Source organism: Parus major, chromosome 2 (assembly GCF_001522545.3).
Source record: "Parus major isolate Abel chromosome 2, Parus_major1.1, whole genome shotgun sequence".
NCBI classification, from domain to species: domain Eukaryota; kingdom Metazoa; phylum Chordata; class Aves; order Passeriformes; family Paridae; genus Parus; species Parus major.
The window spans coordinates 50,637,732-50,659,738 of NC_031769.1; the positions used below are offsets into that span (position 1 = coordinate 50,637,732).

At 37.4% G+C, this 22,007-nt stretch overlaps 1 protein-coding gene across 5 annotated transcripts in view; it reads left to right on the forward strand.

The window, feature by feature from the left end:
* TPK1 (thiamin pyrophosphokinase 1) overlaps positions 1–22,007 on the forward strand; it is a 296,764-nt gene that overhangs the window by 48,242 nt on the left and 226,515 nt on the right. For all 5 annotated transcript variants that reach the window (XM_015619881.2, XM_015619882.2, XM_015619880.2 and 2 more), the window contains exon 2: positions 8,611–8,685. In XM_015619881.2, coding sequence (XP_015475367.1) covers positions 8,611–8,685 — 75 coding nt within the window. The remainder of the gene's footprint in view (positions 1–8,610; positions 8,686–22,007) is intronic.

Genomic DNA, 22,007 nt, shown 5'->3' on the forward strand with positions numbered 1-22,007 from the left:
TGTTTGCTGAGGGGGTTGTGCTTCGTACCTGTTTGCCTAGTGAGACTGCTGACATCTCCCTGATCTGCCTTGTGATTCCTTGAAGTCACCTTGCCCTTGCTCTGTGCAGATTGGGCCGATGATATCGACAGCCAGGGGAGCTCGTATGCCTGGCTGTCTCCTTGGAAATAGAGACATCCCAGATAACAAGTATTGTTAGTGTGATGTATTCAGATGGTGTTGATACTGTGTTTTTAAAATGCATGGAGGGTATTATATTAGACCTGGCTATTACACAGTGACAAAGTGAGCACCTATCTTTGATTTTCTTTTAAGGTTGGAATTTCCTTGAATAGTAATAGTCGTTCAGTTTTTTTCAAGATTTGCTTTTATTTTCACTTCGATGCAGATTTAAGCTCCAATCTATTGCTCTGTGCCTAGAAGTTTTAAACACTAAAGTAAATTTTACCATAACACTATGAATATTTTTATAGCAAGCCTGTATGTCTCATTCTTGCGTCTTAAGGTCTTCCAAGTGGTATCGAACTTAGAAGGTGTAAAAGCAGTACTGTTTCAGATGATGAATTGCCTGTGAATAATGAAGTAAAGCATTTAGTATTTTTTTTTTATTATTATGTAGTTGCAGTGAAATTGATGCACTTTTAAAGTTTACCTTAAAAGTGAAACTTGTGTCAGATTCTGCAGCCTTGGGGACTAGTCTTCCCATTCTGCACAAAATTGTCTCTCCTCCTGCTATTTCACTTCCTATTTATCACTTCAGCCTCATTTGGCTATTTTTTCCATGCTGCAGGATAAAACATATCTGATTAATATTGTAGACCACTAGTTGTCTGTACCTATATCAGAAATCTCACTTTTTTGGATTGTTGGACAATTTGAGTCCAATCTTGAAAACTGTAAGAGTGTAAGTGAACAGGCAACAGCATCTCAGCTAAACAAACCACTGCTGCTTCCAGTTAATTCTCACCTTTGCTGAGCTTGGGTGGAAATGAAAATCCAGTTTGCACAAAGTGCAGGATGATGGGGATGGTCTGGCCACATCTCTCGAGACAAGCAGCAAGGGTGTGAGGTAAATCAAGCCAAAGGCCTTGCAGTGGTAAATGGTGCATCTGGCAGTATATGTCTCAAAGAGCTTGTTTTATGGTTTATGTACATTGCTGCCCCCCCAAAGTGACTGGTTACTCCGCTGTGTTTATTTTCAAATGAGAGTTGGTAATGGGACACAATCATCATTTCCATGTATATAATAGTAAGAAGTGTGGTTATGATTTCTATTTAAATAGTCAGTTCTCATGATTCAGTTGAGTTTTGTGCTGCCCTGGAGAGCTGAATCCTGCCATGAAGTTTCTTTGTGATGCTGGACAAGTTGTCTAAAACTGAAGATTCGCCACTGGGAATTGTGTGACCTTATTCTGCTTGACCAGACTGAGATGTTTGACACATAAAGGGCAGAAGTCCCAAGCACTCAGAAATGTAGCTATAGAGTGTAGGATTTCATAGGAAAAGAAGTGCCCCATCACACACTGAGATCAGAAATGAAGCTCTCATATTCTCCAGAGAAGCATCAGCATTAATTGACAAATTTCATTGCAAGGCATGGCACCCTTCTAGGCACAGTGGTTGATGATGTGGGTAGATTATCCCATGTGTATGGCTATGTTCGTAACTTATTGTGAGAAATTAGCTGGTTTGAATTCATCCACATAAATTCTTGTGGAGGGTTCTCCAGAGGGTAACAAACACATTGCAGCTTTTCAATAAGACTGTTTGCACAAATCTCCTTTTCATCCTGCTCTTCTTGCTGGAATTTGCCTGGAGAATTAAGAGCTGCAAAATATTAAAAATCATTAGAATTTACATGAAAAAATTAACACTAAAATGCATTGGCAGGGGATAACAGTGGCTTTCACAAGAATCAGTTGGGTATGCATATTTGATTTATTCATTCAATAAGTTTGAGAGCATGTTTGTAAGGTCTGAGATCCTTTTGAATAATTTGTGCTGGTTTATTTTTGGAGTTGTCACTGTTATGAGGAAAATTAAATGGCTTGTTTGGTGGCTTGGGATTCAGTGTGGAAAAAAGCAGCTACACAATGTTTTATAAGCAGTGGCTATAATTAATACAATAGTCTAAGCTTAACTGTTTCTCTGAATTAAAGCTGACAACTACCTTTTCAGCAAGAGCACAGATGGAAGAAGTAGATTTTACTGACTTGAAGTTTTTCCTTTTTCAGAGTAGTGGTTCTTCAGGGGTTGTGAAACTTCTAAAATGTGAAATGTTTATATTTTAGAGTGTTGATTTGGTCTGCATAATGAAATGATCCTTTTTTATATTCCTTGGTATCACAGCAGAGCACTGTGTTTCCTGATGAAAGGAATCACTGCTGGGGGAAGTCTTGGTTGAAGAAAGGGAACAGCAGAATGAGGAGTGTTTTTGTATAAGCTGCACTATTTTTTCTGTTCAAAGGGAGCTTTTAGCCTGAAAGATAACCTTAGAAAGTAGCATCTTAGGATTTAAGTTAAAGTTAAGTGCTTTTTCAGGAATTCATAATGCTATAAGTTTTAAGTCCCGCTCATACCTTCCCTATATGATAGAAAAAGGCATCAGATTGTCTCTTAAGTATAAAAATCAAAAGTTTAGAGCCAAATTTTGATCAGTATAAAATTGCAAAAGTCATGTAAGTTAAACTGATCTTGTGGCATAATTGGTAAAGGCATTGTTTAGGAAATATAAATAAAAATTCAGAAGTCAAAAGCCATGTGGCTATTGGCATATGTACATTAGCATTTTGCTTTGGATCAAGAATATAATTTTGAAGCAATTTTCATTATCCTGCCTGTTTTCTATGGTTTGCTTTACATTGCAAGGTGGTTTTGGAATATTTAAACTAATTTTCTTTTGGAGAAAAATGTGCTGCAGGAGTACACATAACACACTATTGCTAATGGGTCTACAAAACCAGACTAGATTTAACCTGAAACAGCCTCCCTTTCTCCCTTTCTCCCTTTCTCCCTTTCTTTCTCCCTTTCTCCTTTTCTCCCTTTCTCCCTTTCTCCCAAAGCATGTGTAATGTGAATATCATACCTTCAGCACCAACAGTTTTGCTTTACAGACTGATTTTATTCTGCCATGCTACTTGCTAAGGTAGATCTACATAGTGCTCATAGTGAGCTGCCAAAGACATTAATTGATAAAATCAGAATCTTGTCTTGTGAATCAGAAATCAGCTTTCAAGAAGTGCTGTATCAGCAAGTAAATTAGGAATTGTATGTGTGTAGCAGGTAGGAAACTACAGGTTGAGTGTTTGAATGTCTGAAAAAACAAAAAGCAAATAACCATAATGAAGAAACCCTTTCAGGAAATGAGGAATGTTCCTTACTCTGACAGACCCATTCCCCCTTAGTTTCGTGTCTGATCAGTCATTTAGTTAATTCTTGAAGGAGAGACTGTTCCATTTGAGTATGTTTGGGAAATGGATGGTAGCTCTTGAAAAAAGCCCTGAGTGAAACAGTCCATTTCAATACGAAAAGTATCAATTTTGGATTTAACATTTGGAGACAGGTGCTTGCTCGGCAGAAAAATGGTGTAGATTTGACGCTGATCCCCCAAACTCCTTTGTTTTAGTTTGAAAACCCCAAGTTGCCACAGTAATCTTGCTCTGGTGATCTGTAGCAATAGCCAGATCAATTGTCATTGTGGTTTTCTTACGTTTGCTGGTTTTCATGAACTGCTTTCTTTCAGGTATATTATTACAGGTTTACAGTAAATCTAACTTATGTGGAATTCATAGAATCACAATTTTGATGTTAATTTTTGTGCAGCTGAAGAAACTTCAACTGCCCAAAGAGCTCGCTCAGCCTGTTGCTGTTCTGTCTTATCTGTCAGTTTTGAAATTGTGAAAAACACAGCCTTGTCCCTACCTACAGACTCTAACATTTAAGTGGGCAGTGACTGTTCATTTAAAATTAATCTGAGGTGTAGGAATTTTCTGACTAACTTATGGCACTGGAAACCAAAATTCTTTTTTTTTAAATGGGTTTTGTTTGGGGTATTGTTTTGTTGGGGGGTTTTGTTTGGGGTTTTTGTGGGGTTGTTTGTTTGTTTTGTTTTGGTTTTTTGTTTGGTTTTGCTGTCATGGAATATTTATATATATCATGATGTATCTGTAGACTGATGTGAGAGCAGAAACATGAGCAGGAAGAAATTTTCAGTGAGATAATTCAGAGCGTTTTCTCTCAGAAGCTGTTGTATATTTGGACATCCATCTATATGATCAGGACTGTGTGTATTTTTAGTGTTTTTTCAATGGATCTTGGTTAGTATCTTGGGTACATAGATATGTTTCTATCCATACAGAAATACTCTGGAAACTTATAACCAGCTTCCATCTTGCAGCTCTGCCCCTGTACTACCTGTTTCCTTCCTACTTCTTCCTCTGAACTGAACCTGCTTCTTTGTTGATGTTTGATATATCACTGGAAACAAAAAGAATGGCTCCTCTTCAGGCAAACAGTAAAACCCAAATACCAAAAAAATAAACCCAAAACATTAATTGTTTAGTTGAAGCCATTTTCTGTGCCTGAAACTATGAAGTCATACTTTGTCAGCACCTTGAGGCATGCCTTTATCTTAGCACAGCGTGTCCCCCCCATTGTGTATTACCACTTGCATCATGTCAGAAAGTCTGGGAATAGCAGTGATCTTTCCCAAAGGCCTTCTTGTTTTGAAGCATTGAAAGTTTTTTCCCTGCCTCAGAAAATTCAATACCAAGATCCTCACAGTATGCAGAAAAATTCCTAGTGATATGATTCTAACACTGAAAGGAAGCAAAGTGGCATATATTATTTTATTGGCTACCAGCGAAAAGGTTGTCTTTAAAAATATATGTGCCTTTTACATATGCTTTGTGACAGACATACAGCCTGAAGACTGGCACATGGCAAAGGGAAATCAATAAAAAATGCATAATGATATTATAAATATTTATAAAATAGCTAGAGGAATATAATATGACAGGGAGAAGCCAAGAAGGCTTTCAGAATAGCAAATCTGTACTCTAAAATATATTGGAATTGTTCTGAGTGAGTTACAATGTGGTAAAAAGTCATTGCATAGGCAGTGCATAGGCTATCAGGGATGTTCACAACTCTTTTATCAAAAGTTCTTTTAAAAGCAACCATGAGAAGTTTCATCAAAAAGTTCAGCTAAATAATTGTGGAAAGAAGAAAAAGAAAATATTTTTCAGGAAGCATGAATTGATGATGCCAGTGTAGAAACTTGTAGGCATTGTTTGATTGATTGATTGATAACTTAGGAAAGCTTTCCAACGGGAGTAAAAGTGATCCAGCTTTATTCAAAGACTAGGAATTTTCCAAGTCTGCTAGAAGATCTTTTAACTATATTTTTTTATATAACTGCCTGTTCACATAGTTGTGCACATGTTCATACTTAGAGAGTAAGTGATGTCTGTAAGACTGCAAGGTTTATAAGCATCAAGTAGAGAAACAAGACGGGGGAAGAATTAGGTTCCTTAAATGCAAGTAAAAATTTCCTATAGTCATCCTCCTTTCCTGTAGGCTTGTACGTCATAGGCCTTCTACATGGCTAATTCTTCTACAGGAGGACTTTGACTGTGGGACTTGACTCCATTTTTTCTCTGTGTTGATGTAAATATCAAGAATAAGCTGGAGGTTTTGTAGAGAGCAATTTATTCTTTTCTGCTTTTGCTGCAGATGGTTGAATTTTCTCAGCTTGCAAGAGCTGCAAAAGTACACAGTGAAAGAGAAAATTATACTAAAAATGGAAGAAACCATGCAAGAGAGAAACTTGTTCTGCCTTTAGCAAATGGCTCACAAAAGTTTCTTCAGTGGAGACATCCATATCTGGGGATATTGCTGCTGATTTCTTGCTTACAGTAACCTCTTTCCCATTAGTCCAAACAGAGCACAATGTCAGTAATGGTTGGGTCAGGATGCTAATTATCTTTGTGAAAAATAGGTGGGCAGATAGTCCAGGAGATAGATGTTTCCTAATTTGATAAGGGCTTTTAAAGATAAATGGCCTTGAAGTAGATTTGTTTTCAAATGAATAGCCAGTAGAGTGCTTGGAGCAGAGGCACAGTGAGCTCTCATCAGTTTTTCTCAGAGTGATGAATGTTGTGTATTCTGTCTGTTGACGTGGTCTTTGCCATCAGATGTCCCAATTTATTAATAGTTTTTAGGGCAATGGTTGTAAATTATTGCAGCCCAATTTTATTACTGTTTTACATCTACTGAGGACTGAGCCTTGTGTGCAGCTTTATATTAACTCAGCAGGCACCATTAAAATATTGACATTTAGGCTCATTTTGGCAGCATTAATCATAGCATTTTATCATGCCTTAATTGTATGAAATGACTGGTTTGAAATTACTGGAGTGTTCACTTCTCTAAAAGCAGGTGAAACAATAATTTCCATTTCTCTACTTTTTCAACCCATAACTGCACTTTAAAAAACCCAAACAACCCTAAACACATAACCCCCCTCCATCTCCTAACTCTGTGTGCTGTGGGTATCTACTTCTTGGCTTCTTTGCAGCAACTGAACATGTAAGACCCAGCACCTCTTATGAGGCTCACTGAGGAAGCTCTTGGAAGTGTCACCTCTGAAAATCAGCCTCTGAAATCTCAGTGTGGATACCTACAGGCAGGTCTTGACTTCAAAAATGGACCCTAATATATATAATAAGAGTACTCCTGATGTTTTAATATGCTGAAATGGCTTAAGGGTTTAAAAGAGGCACAGAAATGCCTTTTGTGATTCACCAGCAAGAAAATGCTTACAGCACCCATGGCTACTTGTATTATTGTACCAGTAACAGAATCTGTGATATTTGCTGGCTCTTTTCAGTGGAGGGCATCATTAGATGATTATGTTTAATAAAAGGAGTTGGCAGCCTTTCTCACTTAACAATCATTAGAAGATCTGCTGCTAAGGTCCCATTTTGTGAGGCAGCTGGAAATTGGCACTTAGTTTGAATGTATTGTTTTCTACCTTTCTCTTAAAGTTCAAGGACAAGGCAAAACTGTTCAGACTACACAAAGAAAAAACTTTTTCTCGCTTTCCTTTGTTTACTTGGTCTTTCCACCACTCCCTTTTTTCCATATGAAAATTTATTCCCCTATATATACATGAATTAAATGGAAGTGAAGACAATGTTAGCAAAGATGGAAGAAGAAGACTTGAGGGAAGATATTTGAAAGCACCAGGCAGAAGATAGCTATATAATTATGACTTTTTACTGGAGTAAAAACCATCTAGGTCTTCATTTATGTTTCTCATTATACTTATGAAGAAAGACAATCCAATTGCTTCTGTTTTAGAAAACTGAGGCATGAAATGGGTCAGTGGGGAGGGAAACCCTAAATCACTCAAAAGGAAAGGTGCAGAAGATGCTGAATAGTGGTATCCCAGTGTGCTAAATTTCATTCTCCTAATCATGCATTTAATTAATTATTTTAAAGATCGCCCCTCCCAACTCCCATCCCTAAATGTTCTCTCAACTTCAGCACTTTGCCCAGCTGTATTTTCCTTGATAACATTATATGGCTTAAGCCACAGGCTTCTACCATAGCCTGCTGCTTCTTGCTATTCTGGATCTTCTCAAAAAACTTTATAGTGACAGAGGTTTTCTTTTTTCAGTTACAGTGGCTTCATATGACCAAATAATATTCATTAACTTGATTGCCTAAGGATATCAAGCTCCAGGGGAAACTTGTATTCCTATATGATTGGCAAGATAATTAGGAAGTGAAATAATGCAAATCCCACTGCAGGCAGCTGTCAAAGATTTACCTATTTATTCTTTGAATTCAAAGTGTGTCATATCATACATCCTTTTATGCTTTTAAGGCTTTTCTAACCATAGGTTTATTATCGACCTTCACTGTGCACGTTTTGCAGGGGCAGGAGGAGGCTTTATGAGCTCAGTCAAGTTGGGCTGGTAAATCCACTGAGATTTTTAGTCTGCAGTATCACCTAGATATCTAAGGCTAAAGTACACTTTTGCTTTTACTAGCTTTTGATTTTAAGCTCCTGGGTCATGGTGTTTAATTCTTTATTTTTAAAGTATCTACCAGTATTAGAGCTTCTACATGATATGAAAACACAGGCACAGAAGCCACTGATGGCAGCAAGAGTTCTGCATCTTTCAGGAGGGTGGAATATTTGATTTAGGTTAGAGACATCTTTTATATAGTCTCCTCCAGCCTTCCCCATTAGCAGAGACCAGGGTGAAGCTCATATTAGTAATTGCTGCATCCAGGCAGCAGTAGCAAGTGGGAGATTAAATGAGAGAGCTGTATAGATGTGGGGTACTGTTGAGGATGGCCTTCAGTAAGTAAAAGTCACTCATAAATTAAACATTTAGCAAAACCCTACCAAGGACAATGTATCTTACGAACTTCTGACAGTTTCTCAATCTGAAAGTAGTAAAACCTGAGAAGCAAGATTAGTGGAGTTACTCTGATGTGGTTGGACTAAAATTAATCTGGCAAAAATATTTTTTTTTTAAAAAGGACAAAAAAGAAAATCCATATTCTTGCTAATGAGAACCAACGTTTATCTTACAGGGAACCTGAAGTTTTGCCTTCTGATTCTGAACCAGCCTTTCAACAAAGGTCATTTTCATTGTCTCTGGAGCAGAGGTAATAATAACTTATATATATCTTCATTTGCTTATTTTCTTAGCTGTCACCCAACTAGTGTACTTCATGTCTGTTGAATTGCAGGGTTGAAGTTTCCTCTTTACTAGAGCAACCTTCTGGTGAGGGTATGAATTGGCAGAGTATGTCCCTTGTTGCTGAATGCAGCAAATGAGCTGATTATGCAAATTCTGCATCCCTGCATTGCACACGTCAGTGGGAACTTTGTGCACTGATCTGTGTAAGACTGTAGCTTTTCAGAGGCTTCTTAGGAATGATCATTGTTTTGCTGACAAAGTGTAGCAGATCAATGGTGCATTTAAGAGTTTGGAAGTGAGCATTTCTTTAAAGGTCATCAATGAAATGTGTTAAATTTAATCAAAATAAAATGAACTGTGTAGATATTGAGTAGTGAAAGTGGTGGGGATTTTGCGTGCTCGTTAGAAATATGCAAATCAGATTTCACTACCCCTTCATTAAATATGCACAGTGCTAATCATCATCTCTGGTATGATAGTTTCAGATTTACTGACATTTTGTGGAGATATGTAAATCTTTACAAGCTTGGAGCTATTAATTCCTCCATGCAGGAACATAGCCCTTCACAAGCTTTCTGAAAAGCCACAGGAGCTGTCTCTAACTTATTCCCAGGATGGGAATCTTGCAGAGAGATTCTTCTTAACTGACTGGAGCTGATAGAGCTATTTGGTTGCACCATAGGCATAAGGACTGGCAGGGGGTGGCTGTACAGTTAAGAGGAATTGAAATAAGGGATGAAGTGAGCAGAATGTATTCATAGCACTTAATTCCAGTAAACCCAAATTAGGTACCCATATAGCCAGAGGAGTGATAAAAAAAGGAAGAGAGTTGTACAAGATTATTCAAAGCTTCTGAGCAAGTGTTGTACCCCAAACAGACTCACTTTCATTTACATAATCAGCAAGAAAGTAACAAGTGCTCAGTGGAAGGGCTGTCCAGTTATTTTATAGATGTGATTCTATATATTTTTTCAGTTAAAAAGATTCACTGAAACACCTGGTTTGTATTAGAGAAAGAAACAAGGTGAAGCATTTGATCTTATTTTTTTGTCCCACCTTTCCTGTTTTCAGGATTGGGGTTAAAAAAAGACAGTAAACAAGACATGCACAGGTTCTGAATGGCAGTATTTAGTGTCTTATAGTACCTTGCATGTGTTACTTTTGTGCTGTATTTTGTTGATCGGACTATTTTTTTTTTTCTGTCAAACCTTGGGGCATAGAGTGCTTCTTATTGTAACACTAATGAGCCTTTAAACTGTAGTGCTTCTGTAAAGGGTTGAAATAAGAAGCTGAATAAAACCAAGTAGGCCAAAGACTCTCTTATACAAAGCTACCTCAGTGGGTTCCTGTTCTCTGAGCATGTGTTGAACGTGATAACTAGTGCTTTAAATAGTTTTCCAAAGAGTTTGTGGGAGGAGAAGAAGTCTTAATTAAGCTACTAAGACTTTTCCTGGTAGATTACTTTAAGAAATAGGTGGATCTTTTCTATCTAAGTAAAATAACAGAAGGAGGTAGTTACTGTATGTTATGTAGTTACTAATGGTAAACATGAAATGTTTTTTTTCAAACATCTTAGCTTCAGCAAACTTTAGTGAATCCAGGACACAGTTTTGGTAATGCCTGGCTTACAGTGCTAGTGGACTACTTTAGTTGTCAGCAGTTTTCTGGATCCTGCTTCTGGAGGAGTGTTAGCACAGACACTGTTAAATGACTAGGAGAACCCAGGGGGGTTGGGGTGTGAACTGAAAGAAGTTCTGAAGGAATCATCCTTAGAAACAGTGCTTGATGACCAGCTGTATATGCTTGAGATATCATAAAGGAGAAATAAGAAGGAAATAATAGGGCTGTTAATCCACAGACTATTGCCAGCTACACAAACTCGGGTGGCAAAGGAGAGAGAAATGCAAAAGAAAAATAAGATAAAATACTGTCCCACTTCTCTGAGTTGCAGGAATCTTGGGTTGTTGTGCTCAGTACAGAATGCTGAGATGTGTTATTTTCAAGTAGATTGTGTCTAATCAAAGTAACTTCTTTCATTAGCCCTGTCAGTTTAGTGTCAAATAAAAAGTAGTGTGAAAAGTGACACCATTGGTGAAATGTCCTAAGTTTTAAAAAAAAACAACAAAAAACCATCAATAAGTGGCTATTCTAGGCTAAAATCATCCCAGGTGTAACTCCTCTTGACCTTAAGAAAAAGTGGTTGCAGCTAATTAACCTGTGTCTTATGACACACATTTATGAAATCTATTTTTACTGACATACTTTCAAAAGAACTATTTCAGTCAGTACAAGTTTGCATGAACTTCTTTCCTTGTGCTTTGTGAAGGACATTGAAATCAGATTTCATCACTTCCAAGAGACTTATTTTTCCATTCTTGCCATACAAGCTGGATAAGTGACAGTATTGAAGCAGTACACGCTAAGGACTATATGATTTTAGTCTATTATATATCATCACTGTATTGTATGATGATATTATATATCATTACTGTAATGAATCAGTCTAGAATTTGTTCACTTGGTGTTTGATACACTCATGTAGTTCATACATTAGTTCTGTTCTAAAAGCAGGATGGATGAAATGTTGGAGAAGGGATAGTTTGCAAAAGCAGGATGAAGACTAATATGGCAGAAAACACTGGTTGTTGCCTGAAGGATTTATTGGGTTGCAGGTAATGAGAAGGGGAAAAACCAAATGGCAGGAGAAATTAAAGAGAATAGGTCAATAAAGGGGCATAGAAGGTAATGTGGAAAATATGTCAGAAGAGTGAGTGCCCTGCTTTTCTCAGAGCTGCACATTTTTCTGTCTGTGAGTTTTCTATAAGAAAGACTGGATCCAGTAGACCTTTCCTTAACAACACTTTCATGCATCCTAAATTCCTGCTTATACAAAGTTTCTAGCTCTTGGTTTGAATCCTCTTTAATAAAAAAAAAAAATATGATTTTGAAAAAATCCGCTTTGAATTAGTGTCTGGGGCTACTTCTCAAGTGATTTCAAATATAAATATCTCTTTCACAGAATTGACTGTGAGTTGAAAGTCTGAAGCTGTCTTTATGTTAAGTTTGAAAAGTACAGAAGCCCAGGTTTTAGTGGCTGAAAAAAGAATGGGCTTTCTGGGAAAAAATTCCTATGATTTTCAAAGTTCCTATGATTTTGATTCGGCTTTTTAAAATCTCTTTAATCAGAAATGCAATGATTTACTTATGCCAAGAATTTCAGCTATGTCTCGTGATTGTAAGTGCTCTGATTTTTTGATATCTCCCTAGGGAAGAGGCAGAATTATTGCAGTGCTGAGAAATTACCTCAGTGAAAATTGTCTTAAGTTCAGGATCTGAAAATGGTTTCTTGTTTTTGAAAACATTACACCTACAAGTTACTTAAATGATCCAGAATTTCCTTATGTCCCTGTTTCATGATAGGACGTTGAGTGGCTGTACATCGCAGAGTACTTTCCACTCTTAAATGTTGACAATGACAGCTGTAAAGAACAAGGAACTATGCTCTGGAAAATAAGATTATTATTTAAAAAGTCAGAGTGAAATGACAACATTCTACAGCAATCTGATGAAGCTGTGCCTTATAGTAGGAGAATGTGTTCATGGGTATTTTTAGTTCTCATAATGGTTGTGATACACTGGCCACTGTGCCTTCCTCAAAAAGATTGTGATTTCTTTCCACAAATACACACTTTCCATGAAAGCTATTAATCAAACAAAACATATTAAACAACTTTAAATATTAGCCATTGATACTACCAAATGTCCTTAGCCAATGTATTAGAATAATACCAACCAACATCCCTTTGGAATGGGCTGACTTAATCCTGACTTGTGGGAGCTGTGTTTAACGTCGGACAAGTCAATAGAAAAGAGACATCTATGAAACCAGGCTGAAAAGATGTCTGGCCTTCATGTGCACATCCCTAAACAGACTCTTCCATGGGCCAGTCTTTCCAGTGAAGGAACTTGGGTTCTAGTTCTGTCTTCTTACACTGCTCTACAGACAGCATGACCATCCTCTTCATCTGCATAGTATATGGGCGTTCTATGACACCTTGAAGATCATGAAAATGGAGGAGCTCCAGAAAGAGGAATGTTGCTCACCCTGGAGACTCCAGCTCTATATTGTGGAGGGGATCTATGTTTTGAGAAAGCATTCTTCTATGGCAGCAGTTAGTAAGTCAAATCCAAAATGTGTTAAATTGTCTTCATGTAAACGGTGTTTTCTTAGACTATTTATATTGTGATGGCTTATCCAAAAGCTGAGGTTTTTGCAATTTTCCATCTCTATGAATACCCATATTGGGACAATCAAAGCAGCCGTTACATTCTAAATCTTATATTGAATGTCAGGCAACTTTCCTGTCAAGGCCAGCCTACTCTTTGATGAAAATGTTGATAAGGAATGGTTGGTTAGCACCTAGAGGTGACTGTGGGTTACAAAATATCTCTCCTCACTAAATAATCAAATCAGAAAAAAATTTATTTGTATGACCTATTTCCAAGTCATCTGAATGCCACATGCTTCCATACATTTTATGTTCCATGTGCTTCTGTCTGCAATGTAATTGGTGATTGATATTTTGAATCTCTTCAGTTGAGGTCCAAGAGCTATTATAGAGGGAAATAAGATACAAGTGGCAATACGAAGTTCAGGTATCAGTTCAGATGTACAGAGGGGAAGGTAATAGATCAGTTGGAACAGTTTTAATGCCTCAGAGCAGAAGAAAGGATATTGTAGTTTCATATGAAGAGGGGAAATAACCTGACTTTCCCTGATGCTATTTTTTTCCTTCTTTATGATTGATACCTTTTCCTTTAGTCTTTAGGGGTTGAACTCATCAACACTTCCAGAATTATTAGTATGTGCAGCCATTCACTTGCCCTTTTACCTGTCATCAGTGAGCTTGCCTTGTTGGCATATGGTGAGCTTTTTTTCTCACCTTTTATTCTCATTTCTAGCTGAACTTACTTGTAATATATCTCAAATTTGTACTGGACCCAGAATTGGCAGTCGGCATAAAACTTGAGGGAATTCAGAGCAGCTACTATTAATAAATAGGAAAATGTTCGTAAAAATGGTGATTGGGATGTCGCATGGACTTGTATGCTTTATTGCACTTTCCAGCAGGCACTGAGACTAGCAGTAATTCTTACTGCTGGCCTCAGCTAAACTACTCTGTTCTCCACTGAGAACAGGGACTCTATTCTATTAGACTCCTAAAACATCAATATGAAGTTCATTTTTCCACATTTGAATCAAAACATGAATATAATTTCTAGTTTGTATTTAATAACTTAAATTTGATGGTGTGTGCCACTTAATTTAGATTTAAACAACATTTTGTTATGGTGAAGTGCCTGTTGAATTGCATGCAAGTTAGATCCTTCAACTACAGGAGTCTGAGAGAAGTTATTTCAAGTGTTCCTAAGGGTAGGAAATCTATGATATACATTAGGAATAAGAAAATCTGGCCCTCTCTAGGGCTGACTAGCACCATGCTTTAAGCTTGGAAATGAACCACAGAATCATTCAGGAAAGACCTCCATGATCATCAAGCCCAGCCTTTGATTGATCACCACGTGACACTACGTGCCACATCCAGTCATTTCTTGAACATCTCCAGGGACTGTGACTTTACCGCTTCCCTGGGCAGCCCATTCCAGTATTTAACCACCCTTTCTGTGAAAAATTCCTTCTGATGTCCAGCCTGAACCTTCCTTGGAGCAGTTTGAGGTTATATCCTCTTATCTGGTGACTTGTTACCTGGGAGAACAGGCTGGCCTCCACCTGGGTACAACCTGCAAAATTTCAGGCAGTTGTACAGAGTGATAAGGTCTCACCGCTGAGCCTCCTTTTCTCCAGGTTAAACAACCCCAGCTCCCTCACCTGCTCCTCATAGGACTTTTGTTCCACACCCTTCACAAGCGTTGTAGCCCTTCTCTGGACATGCTCCAGCACCTCAATGTCTTTTTGGAAATGAGACAAGACAAAAATGGATGCAGGACTCAAGGTGTGAAGTAGGATCTAGATCTTAGGACATGCAGTAGTTTGCACTAGAAGGGATTTCAGGAAGTGAGCTTTTGTAGACTACATTTTGCCTATGACTCTGTATAAGCTTGATATCAACCAGATTTTCAGTGGTGAACTAGAAGATTGCATTTATCTTTAGAAAACCAAGCTTAAAACTCCCAAAATATGATAAAATTTATCAATTTGTGACATATATATTGTTAGTACCTTTCTAGTTTGGAATTTGGCCACTTGAGAGATGTAGTCTAGGACAATTTAAAAGGTAGCTCTTAGTGGTTTTTGTGAAATTTTAGATAGTTATTGGTGAAGCTGAGGACAAAGCTGATCTTCTAGGCCTTTTGCGTGGTTCAAGTTCCCTCACCATAGCAGGTGCTGTGACAGAATGAGGGTCTCTAGATAAATTTTGAGACATAGTAGGCTGAATGTGTTTTGTTGTTGTATTTCAGTTCTCTGCAAATCCAGCAGCAAGAAATTCTGAGACCTAAAAGAATTTTTTGTTTGTTTTATGGATTTGAGATTTTGTTTGAAAAATGAAAAAAAAAGAGTAATTAAGATTCCCCTCTGTGATGCTTTGAAAAACTAAACCCTGCTGAGCTGAAGTTCAGAGTAACAGAACAATAGAGAATTACTTTGAAGTACTAGTGAGAAGCATAACAGATGATTACAGCACAAGGAAAAAATGGGAGGTTATTACAGTGCTTTTTCTATGAAGCCAAGATGCAAATCCCATTAGGGGAGTTCTATTGTCACAAGATTTGCTGTATAGAAGCCTTTGATAGCATCATGCTATATATCTGGTTACCATGATGTCTCCCAGAGGACTGTTGAAAGAAGGAGCTTTGGAAAATATTGTCAGGATAGTGCTTTGGAGCACTCCAAGCAGAAAAAGAAGCATAAGACAAAAGAAAAAAAAAGATGATTCATGGTTCATTTTGTTAGTGATTCAAGAAGAGCAATGGTCCTGGGAATGAACTCAAGGAGCAGAGGTGAATGCATGAGGTTAGCATAAGTAAGACCTGTGACAGAAAAGAGCAGGTTTTTAATCCCATAAAAGGAACTCTTGGATTTTCACTGCCTCAAGCTACACAGTGAAAAGCATTTAAAAACATAGTTTCTCTGGGAGTTACTACAGGGCAAAAGTATTATTTTCATAGCTAGAGCTTAGCATGAATCTATTACCAGGGTGAAGTGTCAGGTCTTGTAAAATACAGATGTTATCTAGGGTTGCCTGTGTCAGGGTCTTCTCACTGGCTGTGATGGCCTTAGGATCAAACCATTGTTTTACAGTTGTCCTTTTTCTCTTACTGCAGGGTTGCCTTAGGGCAGATGAACCTTTTTTTTTAATGATAAGGAAATAAAGAAATAAATAAATAAAAAAAGGGAAACAAAAGAAAAAGCAGCCCCAAGAAGCCCACAGTGTTACAAGTGGCTGACCTTGATCCAGTGGTGATTTCAAATAGTGAGTGCCTTTTAAAAGTGGATTTTGTCTTTTCAATTTGCCTGAGTCTTGTTGTATTTCCAGAATTTTACAATTTTTATTACTTTATTACGATAATTGCAGTTATGAGTAACTTAGCTAGTGAACAGTTTAACTCTTCTGTAGTATGTTGAGACTAGTACTTATTAGCTACTTGACTGATGGAGTGTGCATCTTTCACTGTGTTCCGTGCCTAGAGACACCAGTAGTTTGAGAATATGGATGTTGGATTGCTGGTTTTCTCATCTGAGTGGTTTATACTCTGTCTTGTGCTCACCCATATTATCAAGTATTAAAAATGAACTATAAATTCATGTAAGTCAGAAAATAGTTAACTTTTCTGCTCAGCTCATTGTCTTTTTTCTTTTGTACAGTAGGCTCTTTTGTTAAATTTCGGCATTATATAAATGCGTTACTAAAAGAGTCTGTGCATTTACATTTAGAAAACAGCATAGCAGGATTATTTTTCTTTAATGTGTAATTGGTTAGATGTTAGCCAAAAATGTAGCACACAGAAGTGAAACAAGTATTGTGGCTATTAACACCTTTTTTTTCTTGCAAGTTAACAATTATTTATCTAATACTTTGAGGAGACAATAGTGATGTATATCAGCCTGTCTTAGCTTTCATCTACAGTAAATCACATTGGAACAGAAACAAAACATTGTCATAGGTTTGTCATTGGGGAAAATTCCACTGACCTCAGAAATAATGGGGACAACCTATAACTTTTTAACCTATAACTTATTATCAACTTCCTTTGTTGGAAGTTTTATGACTAGCATAGCCTGATGTAGAAGCTGTTGATATCATTATTCCATCAGTTACTTTTAATTAATTTGGTTCAGACCTCCATAAAATTCTTTCTTTAAAGAGGGCCTCCCTCTATTTTCACTGAAATAAAGCTTAATGTTAACTTGGATGTCCTGGATAAGGTGTAACCACAAGATTCAATGTTGGTTCAATGTCAGCTGCATTAGCACTGAAATAATTTGGTACTTTGGAGTATGAGTATCATTCTGTTGGATTTTCTTTTGAAAAACCCCAGCTCCTTCAAACCCTTGCTGCTTATGTTTAGAGCCCAAGGTCTGTCTCATTGGGAGTTCTGTTTCTGGCAGTGTAAGTCATTAAGCAGGTAACTAAGTTTTTCCTTGTCTGAACATGCATTTGTCTTTCAAGCCTCTTGATGTTACCTACAACAAACCCTTAGCTTTAGGCCTTAGCTTCCAGTTGGCCATGGTTGTCCATAGCATTAGCTTGGTGTTTGTGAGGCATAATAAGCTATGAGTAGTTGATTGTCAGGTCAAACTGGATAGTAACAGAACAGCACATTTGAAATGTGTTTCTTTTCAGGGGGAAAAAGAGAAAGAGGGGCTAATTTGACACTGCGAGTGTTTGAAGAGGCCCCAAACATTTTGAAGTGCAATAATTGGAAAGGCTCAGATTGCATTTAGACTGACCTATTTGGCAACATAAGTGTCCTAAGAAAGAACACAAACTTGTTACATGCTGTCACAATGATTTACAATTAACTTGAGGATATGCTAATTCTGCACATTACTAATAAACTTCAGATTTTTACAAAGAATTATGAGTAAGTTATCTAGCCTATGAAAATACATGGTTGAACAAAACAACGCAGCTGATGTTTGAGTACAGGATTAAGGTGGGTCCATTGGATTTTGAAGCCCTTTGAGGTACAAAGCAAAAGTGATGTAAGTGTAGTGTCTGGCCCAAGCCATACCAGAAGTAAAATACTTTGGTTATGTCTTGGTTTTGGATGCCTAAATTGACATCTTATAAACAGATTCTGGTTTCCTAGCTTTCTGTTTTACCCATCCAGGACTGTGGGAGAAGCTGAGCACTGAGCTGCTGAGACGTGAAGTCATGAGGCACGTATTAACAGCTTGGCCTATGTTTCATCTTGATTTAAAACCACTGAAAACATTGAATGTTTGAACAGTCCACTTACTGTCTTGACAGGTAATCCAAGATAAAGGGAATGAGAATTACACCTTCTATTCCTAGGAGGATAAATATTAAGTCCCTTATTTCTCGCACACAGCATGACTATGAATAAACCTTTACAAAGCAGCAGTGGAGTATTGTTTCTCATTCTCTAAAAACTTCCAAATTTGAAGAATTTCAGCAGTCAGAAGGATTTCCTAGATAAATCTGTATCACTAAAGTAGTGTAGAAATTATTTCTCTCTAATTTTTTACAGTTGTTTTCTTCCTATCCCAGTCTGAAATAAATGTGAAAAATCATGTTCTCTGTGATGGATGCTGCATTTGAAGGAGCCTCTGTGGCTATTCAGACTTAGATATTTTCATTGATAAAAAGATGTGCAGTAATAACAGATCTGGAACATGATGGCTAGATGAGATTTCTAGAGAAAGTGATTAATATCAGCAATATGTGCTCAAGAAGTCATAACATTTGTTCATTGTCAAATGAATTTTCCTTAGCATGACATAGATCATGTGTCAACTCTGTTTAACTGAGTTGTATAATCATTTTGACAAATATATGTGAGGCTGTTCTAAGGTATCAAAAGGTGTATTTACATGGCAGGAAAGGCTTTAGACCATCAGAAGCTTCTGTTGACAGCAGTAATCTTACAAAGAACTTTGAGCAAGTTGAACCCTCTGAATATCGCACAGTACTGTCTGTTTTGGTTCACTTCCTGGCTTATTCAGATATTCAGGGACTGTGCTTTTTGATTTGTTTTCTGAAGCTGAGTAACTGTTTTAGAAATTATGGTGGGGACAGAAAGTGAGAAAAGACATGGACAGAGAGAGAAGCATAAGCAATATGCCCAAGTACACAGAGAATTACTGTATAATCCATCCTTTTTAGGGGGAAAAAGAAAAGTCAGAACAAGAGGGACTGTAGATAATTTTAATCCCTGAGAATATTAACATATTAAGGAAGTAGATTGGTTCTTCCGATTTGTCTATACATTGTCCTTAGTGATGTTATAATACTAATAGCTGTGATCTTAACAACTGTTTGGCAAAAGTCAGAGTTTCCTTTTTTTTTTTTTTTTTTTCATTTATTTTTGTGAGTTTGTCTTTCCTATTGCTTCCTGAAGGAGATGAGAAAGTGTAAGAGGGTGCATGAGGCATAGTAAATGTCTACTAAATCTCACAATGACAAGACTTAAAGTTGCTTAAGTAGTAGTGCACTGAGTCCTCCAGTTACATCTCTTTTAACCTGGGATATTTAGCTGAAGTTTCCTAGGTTGATGCCAGTATTTTCCTCAGTCAATAGACAGAGATCTAAGTTGTCTTCTGGATCACCACAGAAATTTAGATATATCTGCTAGGTACGTATAATTGAGGAGGTTTGGAGGCCTGAATAGGAGCCCAGATGTCAGGTTGCTTTTCCTTCTGTTTCCTTGGCCAGTGTAGTGCAGAAAAAAAGAGGCAAGTAAATTCTGTGGGAGTCTATAGTTAGTCTGCTCTATTTAATCTCAGTGTTGTCTTCTACTCTCAAGTCTTTCCCATTAGCCTCATCAAACTTTCTTTCTCTGTTTAGCGACAGGAGAGGGACAATAAGGGTAAGACCCTGGAGACTGCAAAGCTATCATCTAATTCTGAACATGCTGTGATTGTTGTTTTCCTTGACCACCTCCTTTTCTGGAGGCCTATGCACCTTTGTCAGAGAGCAACATTCTCATTAGGACTTTGTAAAACCCAGATACATATTAACAAGGCATCCAGAGCTGACCTTTTGTCTGGGAGGGAGATTGCTAATGCTCTTAGCAGTGATTTGTGAAGTCTGCTTTCCTTGGTGAATTTAGGATCAGTTAAGTGTTTAAGATTACTTCTAAATCATGCATTTAATTTTATTGCTTTTTCTTTAGATCTATAGAACTGTGTGAGTGTTAATGCATCACTCATATATCATTCAGTGATTATAGTGCTTCACATCTTTTACATTCACCTTCTAGAAATGCTTTGGCAGCAGAACTGGCTATGCCAAAATGCATAAGAAAGGGTAGAAATAATAAATGCACTATGAATTTGGCTGACACAGTTCAACATTTTAAGTTTTGTTTGTGACCCACTGTTCATCTCTGGCAATTTGAATATACATATGCAGTGTCCTTTTTAAAAATGTGTAGGACAATAGGTAGGCTCTAGTGTTATTAGCATAATAATCTTTACAAAAACAGTTTTCTTTTGTATTTCAAGGGCATGCTGCTGCTGTTCTCATTTAGATATTAAATTTAGATTAAGATATTATAGATATTTTAGATGTAGATATGAAATGTTGTTGAAGTCTGCAGTAAATCTTAGCAGGGTTTTGGGGAGGGGATTTTTTTGTGAGGGCTTTGAGGTTTTTTGTTTGGCTTTTTTTTGCTTTTTTTTTGTGTGTGTGGCCTTTTTTCTTTTGTGAGTGTGCTATCTTATCCCACTGGGAATGCTTATAATAGCATGAATAACTGCACACAGAACCTTTGTCCTTGCTGGTGCAGTAGCATCAAACTGTCTAGGCCACTCCTTTATGAAGGTACTGCAGGATGTTCTAGTTGATAATCCATATTACTAGCCATAAAAGGTTGGGCAAAAGGATCTTGAAGACACTTCAGGGCAACAAATTTACATTTTATGTGTTGTGTTTGCAGTAAAGAAGTATCCAGCTCCTTCCCAGGTCCAGAAGAATGGCACAATCATTGCCTATAAACTGAATGTGCTGCTAAAAAGAAGCTGTAAAAGATTTTGTTCGGAATGGTTTAGGTTTGCTTAAAGCCTATTAATCTTCTTACTCATAGTTTGTTTGTGATACTTTTTCTAGCAGTGTGTTATAAAAGAAAAATATCACTGTTTCCCATGAATTAGTATACTGGTCTGAAGGGGGCCTAATGATGTGTTTTCCTTCATTCTTAGACACAGTTGTTGAACCTCGAAAAGAGGAACTTGTGAGGGTGTTGTTTTTTCTTACTGAGAGGGCAAAGCCACTGTAGACATTCAGATGGGAGGTAGAAGTAATTTTTAGACCCTAGTAGATACTGGGTATCAATGGATTTGATAATTTCATGCTGAAGTTTTTAGGATAAGAGAATGGTAAGAAATAACGCTCTCATTAAAGTCAAAACCTCTCTGATACAGACTGAAGAATTTTGAACTTTGGTTTAGGAAACCCCTCCATATGAAGAGGTCAAAAATAATTTGAGTCTGCTTGCTCCCTTGGGAGTACAGTGATTTTTATTTTTTGCAAACAGTTAGGAGCTATTGGTCTTGCCCTGGGGAATCTACAAAAAGTTGGATGCGAAAGTGGGACACAGATTTGCATGAGGGCACTGAGTCCTGGCTTCTCTGTGGAAGAAGTCCTCTCTCTGAGCATGGAGGAGTGATTGTTTAGCCATATGTTTCTACAGGTCACTTCAGAGATTTTTCTAAGTGTAGGGGTGTTTCTGGTTCGCATGTCATACCTCATTTTCTGTTTGGGATTGATCACCAGAATCAGAATTGTGTTTCAAATCATACTGCAAGTACCTACCCTGTCTGTAATATTTCTGAAATGTCAAATGTTTCCAGATACTGACAGAAGCAGTGGAAAGGAGCAAGTGCACCATGTTAGAGTTTGAAACACAGGTTCAGAGCAACCAGTTCTGTGATTATGTGTTTCTGGGGTATCTTCCAGTTCACTCAGCATTTGCAGTATAGTGCTAAAATAAAGAAATTGCCACCGTGTTCACTAGGGACTGAAAACAAACAATTAATTTACTTGTATTAAAGCCATGTTTCTCAGGATGTTGTTTCTGTCT